The sequence below is a fragment of the Venturia canescens genome, chromosome 4, assembly GCF_019457755.1.
Source record: "Venturia canescens isolate UGA chromosome 4, ASM1945775v1, whole genome shotgun sequence".
NCBI lineage: Eukaryota > Metazoa > Arthropoda > Insecta > Hymenoptera > Ichneumonidae > Venturia > Venturia canescens.
In genome coordinates, this window is record NC_057424.1 from 15,639,136 (window position 1) to 15,655,884 (window position 16,749).

Genomic DNA, 16,749 nt, shown 5'->3' on the forward strand with positions numbered 1-16,749 from the left:
ACGAGTGTTTTAATCGCTATGCACGAGTTCCATGTAAATTTACAGACTTGAGTTAGCATTTCCTGTGGAATTAATGAGTCGCTTTGCCAGAAGAAAGTCTAATGAGAAGAAAATATAGGCCCTCACGCGTTCCTATAGATATACACGAGTGTAATTGACCGTCTAGTAATCTTAGTATGCTCTTACACGCGGACGAGAAAGTTGCGAGTCGAAAAAAACCGACGTCGCCTTTGAGGAAGCACGAAAACGGGATGAAATGTTTTTTCCTTAAAAAAAATGGCTCGGTGAATCAACAGAATTAACAGAGACGATATAGAGCTCGGTATCAGTTTGTTTTTTTTTTCTAATTGCACAAACAGCGTTACCGGAATCCAGTTCACTAAAAGTGAGATTCTCCTACGAGCGTTCAGAACCCCGCGCGAGTGCGTGAATCCTCGCCGAAATCGTTCCCCGCATTCCCCTTATTTTTTGTCCCAAAATCCTTTTGTCCCCACTCCCGAAAGTCGCAACAAGTTTTTGCTATTGGACTACGACACGCGCTACCTTAACCCTCGCTTCCTTATGTTTCTTCTTCTTCTTCTTCTTCTTTTCTCTAATGCATATGTGAACGCCCGGGCGTGTGTCGAAACCGCATAGAGCTTTCCGCCACTGTTTCACCTCGTTTTGCTACTAAATCTCTCTCTCCCTCCGCACCGCCCCTTAACACACAGCAGCCTCGTCCTCGCACTCTATATATTTTATCCTCCCCCACGCTCTTCTTCTTCGCGGCGGCACCGCCGCCGCGCCGCACCAGCGACACTTTTCCTAGCGACTTCTTTAGCTCCCTCCTCATTCTTCTTCTTACCTTTTCCACTGTGTAACTTTAACACGAGTGGCCACTTTACCGCGCACTGGTAAATGTACTCGACGGAACGTCTTTCCTGACATCCGAGTCGCCGAAAGCTCTTTCAACGGCAATATATACACGTACATGTGGGAGTGTAATTTATCTACATATCTCCACACGAATTTAGACTTTTCGCGACAAATAGTGTGCACATATACACAACGAAGGTGGTTGGAGGAGAGCCACAAAACGCAGGAGGAATGTAGAGCAGCGGCTTATCTCACCGTTCGTTTAATCATACATTCTCGCGATGGAGTGTGGCTCCCTCTTCAAAATTATACCGTAGCTCTATACATTTTTTCTTCCACTTCGAGTTTTTTAACTTAAGAAATGTTTCTCGCAGCTACTATTTACATAAAAACGATTAAAGAACTTATGAAACTTGGGAGAATCTTACGAGACGAGAGAGTCTCGTCACAGAACTTGGGAAAAAGAGGGGAAAAAATGAAAAGTAAAGCAGACCTCAATCTTCACGGAGGCTCTCTCGCCCCGAGGAGCCTCGGAGACAGAAGCATTTTTCTTGCTATAGATTCAACGAGATTCGTGAGTGAGCAGCTCCGAATGGCCCGACGCTTTTTCATTCAGAGTCAAACGCACTGCTGCGCTCCGCCCATATTTTCCATTAGCCTCACAATCGTGACGTTATAATCCGTTAATTAGACTCGTTCGAGAAGGACGCCGGACGAGCCGAGGCTCATTAGAGCCCGATGAACGAAGCGCGGTATTCCCTTGACCAAAATTTCAGCTGATGGAGATTCACGCTGCACAAATGCACCAACGTTTGCCATGTGCGAGCCAGCGAATATGAGGAAACAATTTCTCTCTCTCTTTCTCACCGGCTGTCTTCTCACTGCTCCTGCCTCTTTGCAGCTCGGTCTCGAGGACTGAAGAAAATTTTCAATTTCACAGTGAATCGACGAGCCAGTATAACTATGTGTACAACCATTTATATATATACACGTAAGAAAGCGAATGACGCACTCGTCTTTTCGCGGACGCAGAGTTTCAAGAGATTGCCCAAGTTTGTCTCGTTAATCACAGTTTCCTCCGGTCTATATCCAACGTCACACATATATACGTGCACAGACATTCATGCACCAGTATTATTTGCAGCGTCGTGTGACATGCCTCGGTGTACAGGGAAAGGAGAAACTGGTTGTCGAGTGGAATCGACGAGGGACAAGTGAACTGTGTGCCAGAAAGAAAGGAAAACGGTATTTCGAGAGGAAAAAGCGTGAAAGAGAAATCAAATGATCCGTGACAGAGAAATAGAAAGAGCGTGAGCGAGGGGAAGGCGTGGAAGAAAACAGTGGACAAACTGGAGGTGAGATGCACGTTCTTCGTGCCTGACTGTTTCGGAGTTTTCGAGTTTTAAGGGTGAACGCGTCGGAGGAATCGCACGCGAGAAGGAGACGAGCTTTAAGGAAAAATAGATGAGGAGAGAGAGAATGCGATTTCTTCGTATCGGAGCAGGGAGAACGGAAGAGGCTCGAAGTTAGCAGCAGCCACATGGCACGAAGCTCGTTACTTCAGAAGTGGCGATCGCAACTTTTCATCAGACATTTCGAGTTTAAATTATGTTATTATAGACTGAACGCGTTACCGAAGTGGAAAAACTCTCGTCGTTTTCCACTGCGAGTGTGTGCTCTCGCTGTTTTATTAATGTGCCCCACATTTACGAGTGAATTTCTCACTTTTTTCTTGCACTGATAAACCCCGGTGATTGGCGCGAAAAAACTTGGGCGATTTTTTACTGATCATCCGGCAACCGATCTTTTTTAGTGCCTCATTCGTGATACGGGATCATCGAATTAATTAACGCCTCATCACAGACGTCAATCAATTAAGGCATCATCATCAGGCTGCAAATCATACAGAAAATTTTCACTGTATGCTTCCCTCCACCTAGCTCACCCGCTTCCTGCCAGCCTGATGGAAAATTCGGCACAATAGCGATGATTTCAGACACTTTTGACATATATTACATGCCCTGGGGAAGGTGTTCAGTAATTTCGGTGCAACGGATTTATCCGTGAGGTCCGGAGGCTCGAGCTCATCCACGAGATAACCAAATTGTGTGCAACACGATATTCCCGATCCTCAATTAAATTTCATGTAACAATCCCGTGTAGGGAACGAATGGATTTTAGAAATTTCTGTATCGAGCATGTTGTTCATCGTAGAACGACGTTCCACCGGCTTCGTGCGAGTTTGGTATTTTCATTGAAGCAGTAGAGAGAGGAAAGTTGAGGGTCGTATCGCATTTCTGAAAGTTACGGAAAGTGAAATGGAACCGGATGCAAACGATACCGAGGCGTCTTCCGGCCTCCCTCTCTTTATTTCGCTCTCTTTCTTCCTCGCAGGTTAAACTTTCTGTATCTATGTTTTCCTCTAACGGGTGTCCCAGCGATCCGAAACTTGGGCTTCCTGGCTGTCTACGAACGTCACCTAAATCACTGAGTCCTGTAGGATTATGCAAATCCGCATGTGTCGTCGGGGCTCTTCTTCGTTGGCGCTCGCCTTTCTCTCGCTCGCACGTTCCAGCCTCACCTCCGTTCCCCTCATCCTCGCCTCGCTCGCTCGCCGTGTGATTTCCATGTGTGAGATAAAGATATAGCGACGAAGGAGCGAGTGTGTGGCGAAGGATTCTTCATCCCCGCGTTGCCTTTCCGCACAGCCTCGCGCCGACATTGCCGATAAGTGGCGAGAGCTCTCGGCTTTCCGCCGTACACGTTCACTTCATCATCCGCTCGTAAATCCTCTAGAGAATTAACTATCTGTGACCCACCGCGCACACTGATGGCTCTACCTCTCTATTTAATTTTCCCCCAAAATACTGCTCGAGTAGATATTTTGTCGACGTATGCGGTCCACGGCGATGATGTTGAAGAAACCGCGGAAACGATTCCAATTTATTGAGCGCAAATATGGGGATGGTCGACCGAATCAGTTACCATTTTCGTGGTGGTTCGGACAAACGTAAAAAATGTGAAAATTTGTGACATCAACAACATGCCCGAACGTATTTTATGGGTGTGTAAATTAGATCGATTTTTTTCCTTATTCAAGATACTATCACTCTAAATTAATGTCAGAGTTATTAATTCGAATATGTAAATAGATTTTTTCAACTTATCTTTTGGGGAATGAAATTACAAGCCATTGATTAAACGAGGATCCATCACTGACTGAACCCGAAATTTCATTCGTCCCTGACGAAAATACTATAGTTTTTTAGGTCAAAAATCGCATTGGAGAGCGCAAAGGAAAAATGCAACGGGAAGTGGATCGAAAAAAAAGTATTAATGAAAAGACAGAAGGCTGTGACAGGAGTGGGCCAAGCCAAGAAGAAACAAAATGCTGGAATAAGCAAATGTGAGGTTACGAGTGCTCATTACCAGTTTCGTTTAATTTTTAACTTACTAATAAGACAATCGCCTCGAATTTTTTCGCAGACCATCATTTTTATTGTTATTGTGTACTTTTTCATAAACTTCGTAAGAAGCGTTCATTCGTTATATGGAAAGACGAACGACTTTTAACGCATAGTCCCTGTAACCCTGTGTATTTTCCTTAACATTTAAGCACGTTTATCTAAATAACGAATTAGACGAACACTTTTAAATTTGATATGCCTGTCAGTCCACTGTCCATTTAAATACTGTGCAAATTTCAAGACTTTCTTAAGAAAATCGTTTCGTTCATGAACTACCTTAATTCGGCCATTGGAGTCGAGAAAGTAAAGAATTCGAAAAGAAATTAAACGAATTCATCTCCGCAATGGTGTTTCAATCGGATCGACAACGATCCAGGAAGGTTTACGTGAAAAATATCGAATTGCGACGATCATAGAATTTCATTTTCCCATCGCACTGCGCTGAGCTAAAAATAAAATGATGAAGACGGTCTGTTCTCACTTATCGCTTCTCATCTCCCAGGGTATATACCGAAGGATATCAGAGTTCAACCACAATGCCTTCTGTGAGAATAGTGAAGAGAACGGAAGAACGAGAGGAAAAATTCTGAAAGTCTATAAAGGGAGAGAGCTCTCGGAATCTCTGGCTCTTCGTTTCTTCCGGCAATAAGCCTGCGCCTTTATCGATAGACCCTCGAGCTCTCGATCAACTGGAAGCTCTTCGAGCACGCAATTTTATATAGACATACACACATTTTTTTATATATAAATATACGCGATACCGTTCTTAGTCCCTCGACGTCTAGACCAGAACGTTAATAACAAAAAAATCGCTTTTTTTCTCTCTCCCTCTCATTGACTTATCGAGATACTTAAAGAGCCTTGAAATACGTTCTCACGACGAAGTTACTTTCATGCCCATCATTCTCTCCCATTAATTTCGATTTTACGAATCCCTCCCTATCGCTCTGACTCCATGCATTATGTGTATGCTTATGGGCGCAGGCCACGGGATGCTCGAAATCGCATTCGCAATGAGAAACCTCCGCATTAAAAGCCTGACCATGACGTTGGTTTATTCGTGTTTTTTTTTCATTATAGGGGAAACCAACGTCCCCAAGTTCTTACATAAAAGATCATGCTAAATGTCAAGTTATCCAAAACGTATCGGACCTTGTAAAATTGATGTATTCTGCTCCGTGTTGGGGGAACTTGATGGAGATTCGTTGAAAATAACGATGCTTTCTACGGTGAATGTTCGCATGACACAATATTTTTCAACGCTCCCTCCAAAACAGTGTAATTGGAGAGTTCTAATGATTGAGCAAAAAAATCGAATTTCGATGGCCTCCTCGATCCAATTGAGAAACTTGATTTTTTCGACTCGCCCCAACCCAATGGCCAGCTGGCCCATTATTTTATTTTGTTATGTGTGCAAAAAAAAGGTTTTTCGAATAAAACATAACTGGATAAACCGGACATTAAATATGAGGAGCTCAGGCCAGGGGATAAATTTGATTTCATGAACATTCAAGGCACGAACGAGATGAAGAGTATTCGAGAGTTTCTGTCTATCAAAGCGAGCAAGGAGGAGCCACCGCTGTTGTTCTCCTCCGCAGCTCCAAGCCTGTAACCACGAGAACGGTCCGTGCTGGATTTCGAAAGGACCGCAAGAAAGAATGACGAGGCAGGCAGGCAGGGAGAAAGAGAGAAAAAGGGTTGAAGATGGCACAGTTCTCTGACTGAGAGATGACCAAGTTTTGATAAAGTAGAGAGAGCACCGACCGCTCCCATGAATACATAGTGGGCTCTCTTCTTCATTTTTTGCTTTCTTCTATCCGAGGTAGGATATTTCGTCCAGTGGGACAACGCCGAGAACACATTCCCTTGCTGCCTGGTAGGGGAAATGAAGGTACTAGAGGAAAGAGAAAAAAACGAGCCAGATCAAGGAGAGGAGCAAGAAAACTTGCATGTGAATCTCGCTCTACGACAGTGGATGGATATAATACAGCCAATGATACTGCAGAATATGTTTCAGAGTTTCTACGTGTGACAGAATTTATTTAACAAACAAAACTTTGTCAACAGACATGTTTGCAAACGAAAACTGCAGCATGGACACTTGATTGAAAAAGTTTTCATCGCAGCGAATTCCTGGCTTTCTCGAGGCTGCCTTTTTGTGTCCTGTGTAAAAATTCGTTTCCATCGAGAATTATATTTTCAGATATTATTCATTCACAAATTGAACAGAACCCATAAACTTTGGAACGCCAAGTTTCCGGAAATTGAATTAACGCTTATCCCACGTACTTTTTTTCTGAGGCTTCCTCAGAGAGCCACGAAAAAAAATTAATCTCATCTTAGTTAAGGCCACAGGAGAACACGCAGCTCAACTCGAGATTGTCTTTTCCAGCATATCACTGTGGGAAGCCGATGCTCTTTGAATGCAACTTGTATGCATCTCGTTGTCCGTGACTCGAGACTCTCGAGGATATTTCAAAGACCAGTGTGGGAGATAGTCTCGTGACCTGAACTCCGCAGTCAATAGCGATCCTCCTTCCTCCCAACAAAACGTATAAAGACTTCAATTTTTCTCTACCCCAGATCTCCTCTGCGTCGTCATACGTAAATATTATACGCTTAAATGCAAAATAACCGTAAAAAAATCAAATTTACATCGCTTCAGAAAATTAAGGTTTTCTATGAACTGCAGTATCGAACTGAGCGTCTTTTTTTACAATTTTTTTCTTTTGATCAACTATTTTTCTCATTTCATTTCATAACATTTTTATTCGCCGTTCAACATTCTTGTATCTCCGTTGTAAATGTTAGCTGCTCAAAAAAATGAGAGAAAATGAGCAATGAATTTAAAAAACTGCTTATTCGAACCAAAAATCACAAAGCATGTTTTTGCACGATTAAAAATGTTACATCTCGCGGTAATGCTTCTCGGAGTAATGAGTTGAGATAAACATTTTTTTTTATTCATATCTTGACCCGCGAGTAGTTACGGCAACAGCAGAGAAAATCCATTTATAAACAATAACGCAGCGAATCCTTCCTCGGGAACAATGGTAGTCGCAGTAGATGAATTTTTTCATCAAATTATTCGCCGTTTTATATTTTCTGGAAAATTTCTACACGCACTTCCCGCGAGGAGCGTGAATGTATTTTTAATTAACGTTGCAACTGTGAATAAACAAGAGAAGGAGGGAAAATTTGATTTCTTGAAATGCAGTTTTCAGGACTAACGTCACTCGCGTTTAGCGAAAAACGAATTGGCTAAAATTCTCGTAGCTTTTGTGAATCGCGATTGATCATTGCACGAGATTTATTAACCCGAAGACCTGGACATTAAACGCACTAAGAATGGTCGTACGAAATCGGCGAACGCTCGGGACGATTAACGCGAATTTCTACTGAAGGAAATCCCCTTAAATAATGAGTCGGGACTGATTTTATGGTGGTGGATATCTAGAAACGTGGTAGAGTCACGGCAATTTTCGCGTCTGATCCGAATGATTACAGACGTTAATCATTCTGAAGAGCTGTAAAACTTAATCGCCCAGCGAGGATCATGGGCGACTGGACTATTCGCAATTTGGATAAAATTCCAAGGCGGATCTCCCATTTTCTCGGAATTATTCATTTTCGGTGAGAAACTTGAGATCTCATAGAAAAATATGGAAACGGTTGGCGCATCACATTTAATGTACAGCGATAAGAAAAGTACTTTGAATTTAATGTAATCGAGCACGAATAATTTGCGTACTTGCGACCGTTTCAGTTTCCGTTTATCACTCGCTAATCTCTTCGATTACAAGCTCTTCCACGACGTCGAGTCTCATACATCGCAGTTTAATTGGAAAACTTGAACGAAAGCTTGCCCCGGCTCGGGCGGAGAGAGGCACATATACACAGGCGAGTGGAACGTAACCAACGATCTCGCAAAAGATTTCCAGCGCAACGCAGTCTCGAAGGATTTCATGGAAAAACTTTGAGCGCCTTTGGGCTTTTTCACAGCACATATATAGAGAGACATATTTATGGCATCTCAGTCTAGTAAAACATGGTCTTCTGCTTTACTCACGGTCGTTAGATATTGCGCTCGCGATTTTCTGGCCCCGGCTCTTCTTCTTTTACATCCAGCAGCAAACATAATACGGCGGAGTACACGGCTCAGAGAACTTAACGGGGCGGAAAATCGGTTGTGTCAATCTTGCATCAACTGTGCGTTTGTTTCGCGGGGATGAAATTTCACTGTTTCAAAAGTCGAGTCAATCGCACACGCAGAGTTGAAAAAGCGAACCCTCCTTACGACGTAATTGAGAAAATATATCGTTTTTTCATCATTCTCGTTTGAGACTTAGCGAAAAAGAATTGAGAAGTGAAAGCCTGAATATATTTTCTGCTGTTTGATAAAATATTTGGAAAAACGAATAGCTCGACTCACGTAATTGTCGAATGATAATGCCCGAAATTTCTTTTTTTTTTTCGACTTATAGATCTTTGTGGAGATCTCACTTTAAAAGGAACCCACAAAAGTACGTTTATACTGGTAAAATGTACTTTGGTAGCAGGGCGATTCCGAAAGAAATTAAAAGAAGAAACACCCCCGGCGTAAAACTAATGAGCCACTTCCGTCTTCCCGCAGCCCCATGCTCGCTCTTATTTCTCCTAATTTTTTTCGGTCTCTTCCTCCAGGAGGAGTCTTCGTCGTTCTGCTGTGCGGACTCGCCCTCGCAATTGTCGTCGCCATACTCGAGTTTTGCTGGAACTCCAAGAAGAACGCCCAGTCCAGCAGGGTGAGAATAATTTCTTATCTTTATCGTTGAACACACGTACACACACGCAGGCTCATGGACACGCATATACGAGGACACGAATACGAGAAAAAGCGCGCAAGTATCATGCATACTCGGCATACTAAATCAAAAAGTCCTACGGATTTTTCGGACAATTATTTTCAGAGTGGTGAAAACTCGAAAGAGAGGAGTTTTTAAATCGCGTCATTTCTTTTGCACGATAAGAGTCTTAATGAGTTCTTTGGAAGTATACAACTGACGAAAGTACTTGTTCTGCGTAACGCTTTGCTTTTTTCGTAATATAAAAAACAAATAAGCAACGCGATAGTCGGGGTTTAAGGGGGTCACCTCGCGAGGCAGCCAGGTGTTATGGGGTTTTGTCGCGATTTTTTTGCGGTGGGGATTAAAAACATAGACCTTTGAAATTCGAGGGGTTTATTTATTGGTATTTCAACTCTATGATAGAATTTTTTGACTCTCATATCTCCAGTAGATTCGGTGTAAAACGACTCCACAGGAACCCATATATTTCTCCATGGTCTCTACGATTCCGGAGGATTGGTTAATCTGCGTTAAAAAAACGAAAAAGCGTTTCGATTTGTGATGCAGTGGCTATCGCCTGAATTGAAATGATACAGAAAAATGAAAAATTGAAGGATTTTCGCGCTTCGAAACACAAAATTTCAATTTTAAAAAAAGTCTCAAAGCCCAAAAATCCTTCAATTTTTAATATTCCTGGATGATTTTAGTTCAGGCGATAGCCACTGCTTCAAAAATCAAAGCACTCTTTAGTTTTTCGATCTTAGATAAACCAACCCCCCGGAATCGTGGATACTACGAAAAAAACACGTGGATTCCTGTGGAGTAATTTTACACCGAAACTACCCGAGATAGAATTGAAATACCAATCAATAAACTCTGAAAATTTCAAAAGTCTATGTTTTTATTCCTCGCCACAAAAGAAGCGCGAGAAAACCCAAAAAAATGTGGCTGCCACACGGAGTGAGCCCTGAAAAGGGGGATGATATAATCTCGAGAAATGTACATTTTCACTAAAGCTATATATGCGAAACGTGGAACAATTACGAGCGCTAATAAGTACAAGAAAATCCTCCTACTCTATTAAAATAAATGAAACTCTTAATTAGAGGATGTTGCAGTTATTGAATGAACGGATTGTTAACGAATAAGCATTTCCGTTGTATTTTCGTATATTCTCGCAATTGCATGATACCAAAAAATATGCGATTGTTCGTTTATCCGCTTTTCATATTTCGTACATAAATAATGAAATTTTCTAAATGTTGTTTTACTATTGTGTCTTATTTAAATATTTTTATACGTTTGTATTGGCTGTGCTGCTCCGCCCGCTGGTCGCACTTCTCGTCCGGCCGTCGTCTCCGTCGCTCTCTGTCACGTTCGTTCTCTATCAATCTCGACCGCGACGGGGGGCCCGGCCGTCGTGTATTTATAAACCTCGAAACTCTCGGTCTTTCGATAACCACTCCGGATTTTCCTAATTATCGTCTTCACTCGACGAAACTGTTAAATCCCCCTTCCATCCTCGAATCGCCGAGCAAACTTCCGAACGACCTTTGCCGTGCGGCTTTGCCACGGCGCACGAACCGCTCTCTCTCTCTCTCTCTGTGCAACATTCCGGTATTCGCTTTTCGTCCACACAACTATTCCCACGACGATAACTATCGCCATGGTCACGCAACTTTCGCCCATTCAAACATCCCCAATCGAATCCTCGGTGGCATCCCTCTCTGCACTTGCCCCCCCGTCCGGGCCGCTCTTTCCTCCATTTCCTGTCAACCTACCTGCGCGCGTTCGACCATTCGACGACCACATAATCGTTGGCTCTGCGGAATTGCCCGTTTCTCCTGCGGACTCCTTCCTCGTCCTTCTGCTGCTTTTTCCTCACTTCGCTTCCTCCGTTTCATCCTGTCTTGAGAAATTTAAATCCTGTCGAAATACGAATAATTCATTGGAACGCGATGAATCGTGGGCGGGAAAACACAAATTACGGATCGCCTCGGTGGCCGTTTGCTCCGAATCCGTTCGACGCGAAATTTCGAAAAATCTCATATACTCAACGAGCGAATTTGCCGATTGAATTTTCAATGATACTTAATAAATGAAACACCAACGTCTGACTGGCCGAATACCGACACGCAACAGTCACTGTGCGCCGAGATGGCCTCGGAATTGCGTTTCGCGGTGCGTTGTGGTTCGCGTCAAAAGCCCTCGGCCAAAGCCCGATCGCGGTCCGCGGTGACACACTGCAGTCGTTGCAGTCCTCACTCGTCATTACGGAGAAGTCGCTACTGCAGCGGCAGCCTTAACGAAGAAACAACGTACATACCGAGCATCGAGATACCTCGGCTAAATGGTGTAAGTCCTGTCCTGCATGACGAGCCCGTGGATCTGTCGACGATAAACGCTTCCGGAAGATCCACCGAGTGTTTTTTCAACTCCGCTATTTTCTGGTTCAAATATTCTCGAAGTATTTTCGAGGGGTTCAGACTTTCGTTATAAGAAAAACAAAAAAAATTGTCTTGGAAGGCTCGTCGATAGACCCCGGAGTCGAACTCTTCTCACGGTACATAAATCCCCTCGCACGTGTCAAGCGAAGCTCGATAACGATTTATGCGCTGTTTTGTATCCGAATGTGCTCTCTGCATGTATTTAGTAAACCGTTGGAAATGGAGAAACGCGACAGGATTTGTTGCCTCTCAACGCATGAGTAGATTCCCCATAACTTATATCGACAATGGTTAGCGCGAATACGAGGAGAGAGAAATTGCCGCTGTGCGAGAGTTCGATCTCCAAGTGGCTCGATAATTTATTAGTTATTGATAGCGAGTGCGCTTTCGTAATTACCGGTTAGCACAATACCGATTTACGCGCGTAAACACGTACGTATTTACGTTTCGCTATGTACATACACGTTACGAATGTTGGTGCTTTATTACAAGCTGCGTACTGCGTGAACGACATTGTTTGCACGACCAATAATGAGTTTAACTCGTTCGAATAATCTCACAAAGATTACCTGTACGGCAAGAACAATTGCGTATTTTTTTTATAAAGTATGCACAGCTTGAATGGCTTTTTTTATATTTTTCATTCACGTAACAATTGTATTTAGAAAATTGAAAAACCGAACAACACTTTTGCGTCGAATAAACGTGAAACGTTTTTTTTTTTTCAAAAAATCTAAAAATACGAAATACAAAAACAAAATAGTACAAAATTTAAAAAAATATACAAAAAATACAAACATTTTTTTGTATTTTTACGCAAAAGATGTTTTGCATAAATTAAACGGTCCTTTCCATCTCGTTAATTTTAAAACAAGTTCAACGTGTTGCCGGTCCCAAAGCAACACTTGCGGTCTCGAAAATATCGAGACGAGACGAAATATATTCAACGCGACGTCGCTCCACAGGGAGCGACGACGCGTTGAACGCGTTAATTGCAAACCCACTATTTTTAATGATTTCACAAATATTTGTTTAGTCTGAAAATCTAGGACGGTTTGTATATTCATGAGCAAGTAGGACAATTCGATTTGAAATACACTTCCAAGCGTCCTGACGTTTTTGGTGCATCGATATTTCCGATTAATTAAACACAAACACACACGAAGCCTGATAGTTCAGTAGATTATTTCCAATCAGAATTCCCACTTACGAATATGCGATGCACAAATATTATTTGTTTGTAAAATATCTCAACGTCCCTTTCATTAATCAAGCCGTTATTTTTTTTATTTTTTTATTTTTCTTTTTTTTATACTTCGTGAAATGCTGTGATTTCAATTAAAAGTTTCTATATACATGAATGCTTAACGAAGCTTTTTGTATTTTTTCATTCAACGAGTTAACAATGAGTCATCAAACATGATATTGTGATTTAATGAATTGCAACTGGTGTAGGTAAGGTTAAAAAATTCTGGCCATTGAAATTGTCTGATGATCCATTTTCATTGAATATAATTCTGAAACGCATTATCTGGGAATGAAAAAGATATCTGACAGCTGTTCGAGGGAAAATCAAAAGGGAGAATATTTTATCATCTCACTGATATTAAAATTCGTTCATAATAACATCGATGTAAAACGTCCATTGCAACATCGAAGCAACGATTCATGTTCTGTTCTGGGATGAAAAAGATTAAAATTCACAGTAAAATTGAACGTAGCACGAGCATTGTAAGTCACTAGATTCATATCCAATCTAACGAACTCGAGCTGAAAATGCATTGTAAAGGTCCGAGCTCGACCAAGGTCTCGTGGCCAATCATATTTCCCCCTGAGGCGTATGAAACTTTTTTAGCATACGATTGTACCGCTGGTTGGAGAACGCACCAGTCACTGCTTGTAACGAGACTATTTTTTAATCATAAAAAATACTTTTATCCATGCAGTATTTGCACTGAAAGAATTCACCGTAAATCATTTCGTTTTATATTCAGAGAAAAATCATTTTTTCGGAATTTTCTGTTTAAAGAATCCATTGGCCATTCGCTCTAAAATGACGTCAGAATTCATGAACAATATTCTGTAAATATTTGACTCGTTGCGACGACAACAACCATAGTGACTATGAATTTATCGCGTCTCTACGCTTCATGCTCTACACGAGAATAATATTAAAACATGTAAACAAGGATGCAAGGCATAACTGGATGGATAGCTCGACCAAAAATTATATCTGATTGGAATTTCCGTACTTCGTGATGCAATAAAAATCTGAAAAAATTCAACAACATTTGACAAGCTATGAATAACAATTATCAATAATAATATTACCCAAAAGTTAATAACAAATTGTTTAAACAATTAATTATTCAATAATTTTGCGGTGATCTATTGTTTTTTTTTTACGAATCAAATGTGTGTATTTTTCCGAATGCTCATGAATTTTTTCAGAATTATCGTGGATTTTTGAAATTTCTTGAAAAAATTTTGAAAAAAACTTTAATAAATTTGAATTTTGGATATGTTTTAGAAGACATATTTACCATCAGTTTTGAAAAGTCTCAAGGTTATTGAATCAAAAATGTACACGTAGAGCCCTTAAAAAATTTTTAAAAGTGAATTTCAAAAATCCACGAAAATTTTGAAAAAAATCATGAGTATTCAGAAAAATGCGCACATTCGATTCGTAAAAAAAAACAAGGGTTTACTGTAAAATGGTTAAAAAATTATTTATTTAAACAATTTATTAATAACTTTTGGGCAATATTATTATTGATAATAGTTATTCATAGCTTTCCAAATGTTGTTGAATTTTTTCAAATTTTTATCGCATCACGAAGTACGGAAATTCCAATCAAATATAATTTTTGGTCGAGCTATCCATCCAGTAATACCTTAACTAAGACTTTCTTTTTAACTTTAGTCAAAAAATGCCACAAACACACGACCATTTCAAAATCAAGAGCTTTAGTAAGTGGAATAAAAATGCAAAAATCTTTATTCAACCCACGCTAGCATATTTGAAATCACATTTTTCATAAAATTGTACGAGATTTGCCAGGATTATTTCTGATTTATTTATACGTTTGAAAGCTGGCCAAACTAACGTACAAACATAATGAAATAATAGTATTGCTAATTGCATCTTCGTAAAGGATCTCGTAAATGTGAACATTTCATTAACAATATTGAAATTTCACATTAGTACGTATTTATGTAAAGAGCATTTGTCGAATGTTCAACCATCCGATACGTTAACCCATTTTTTTCTTTTGATACGAGATTAATACGAATATTTATTGATTCTCATTGAAATCAAATAAAATTGAAATAAACGTGGAGAAATTGAATAAATGCTGAGAAGTATAATAATTTCGATGTGGTTAACACGGGGGTTTGGCTCGAATGATTACATTAGCAGGAGGCTGGTGCATTGCCGATGATGGAGATGAAGAAATCATTGAGCTTCGATCAAGTGGCTCCGTGCCGTGGAGGGAACACCTAGCACAGGCCTCCTGCTCAGCACCATCGTCAGCAACAACAGCAGCCGCAACAGCAATTGCAGCAAGCGCCGCCACCGCCACCACCATCGGCGTGTCGGGTTACTCCCACGCACACACGTCACACACACTGCCACTCCCATTCCCACAGTCACAGTCACACGCACAAACATCAACAACCACCCCCGAGGACGAGACGGGGTTCTTCGGGCATTACTCTGGGTCAAGGTCAGTCTTGGAATTCTTCCTTATTTTACTAGCCAATACAATTTTGGGACGAATTTCTTTGGGTTTGTTTGTGTCAATCACACTTGTGATGGGCGGAAAATTCGAAAATTTTGTTTATTGGATATTCTTCGAGATTATCTTTAAACGCGATTATCTCAGAATCGTCTTTTTTGAAAAATACCTTTGGGGTGGACAGGACTACTAAAAAACTATTAATCCGATCCATATGAAATTTATACGACTTATTTATTATAACGACAGCCAAGGTCTGGACGAAGGATTCCGTATTTTGTTGGGAATAAAAATTGTAACTAAAAAATCGAAAATTTAGCACCTCAAAAAATGAATTTTTTGTTAAGACTGCTCTTTTTTTAAATCAACATTTTTACAAATCCTTCGTCCAGGCCCAAGCTGTTATTATAATAAATAAGTGATATAAATTTCCTATGGATCGGATTAACAGTTTTTTAGTTATTATTTCCACTGCAACTGATGCTCGAAAAAAGGTGCTACTGAAACACAGCTGGAGTTTCGCCATTTTGGGAAATTTTTTGATCGACAAAATTGTGCAAGTTACATGAACATATGTGCTAATGAATGTCGTGTACAGTTTTTCAATAAACCTTTATTTTCTTGTCGAATTTTGTTGTACGAATTTTAATGCACAAACAACAATTTCAATAACATTTATTTTAATCTAATTTTTACGAGTTTACTGAATTCGTCTAATTTCTTTTAAATCCTCTGTTTCACGAGGCAAAAATGCCTCATAAAATCATTGATCCAGCGTATTGAAAGCGCAAGAAATCGAGTGCAGAATTCCTTCCAAAAAGTAGGGCAAAAGGTTTTTTTGTTCTTTCGCACGAATGATGATTCTCTTTATCAGGAGGTGACCACCCTGAGAGTATTTTATGGAGGTTCGACTGCGATCTTGCGGGTGAACCTGACGTAGTTATTTCGCCACCTCCACCGCCACCTCCGCCCTCGGCGGCGGTATCGAGAACGACGACCCTTTGACCAATACTTGAGGAGATTCCTACGGGTGTTACAGTCCAAAAGGAACTCCCGAACCAGGCGACCGTGATCGTAAATGTCGATCAGAAGGAAACGTGTTTATAGCACACGTGATCCCCGGCGCGAAGTGATGCCGGTGTCGATGGTATTCTCGTATCCCAGAACTTTTGAGGCACGCGCGTAAAAGGACAAAAATTCAGATTTCCGTTAAAGCGTACTCGAGGCATTCGGAAAATTTCTTCGATGAATTCATCACGAAAAAATACCAAGAATTTCTCAGCCACGCTTGCAACAATGATTTGAAAAAAAAAATATATAAAAAAAAAAACAACGATAAATCATACGAATATTAATAATAACGATAACAACAACAATAATAATAATTTAAAGTAATAATAATTATTATAAAGAG

At 40.7% G+C, this 16,749-nt stretch overlaps 1 protein-coding gene across 9 annotated transcripts in view; it reads left to right on the forward strand.

Annotated features, from left to right (window-relative positions):
- Window positions 1-16,345, forward strand: part of LOC122408915 (glutamate receptor ionotropic, kainate 2) — a 128,423-nt gene extending 112,078 nt beyond the window's left edge. For 4 of the 9 annotated variants that reach the window (XM_043416020.1, XM_043416022.1, XM_043416024.1 and 1 more), the window contains 4 exons: window positions 9,006-9,106; window positions 11,291-11,501; window positions 15,014-15,323; window positions 16,210-16,345. In XM_043416020.1, the coding sequence (XP_043271955.1) occupies window positions 9,006-9,106; window positions 11,291-11,501; window positions 15,014-15,323; window positions 16,210-16,216 (629 nt within the window). In that variant the 3' untranslated portion in view covers window positions 16,217-16,345. Of the gene's footprint in view, window positions 1-9,005; window positions 9,107-11,290; window positions 11,504-15,013; window positions 15,324-16,209 lie in introns of those variants that run through there. The other 5 variants (XM_043416025.1, XM_043416026.1, XM_043416027.1 and 2 more) reach the window with 5 other exon arrangements.
- Window positions 16,346-16,749: the final 404 nt, after the last annotated feature.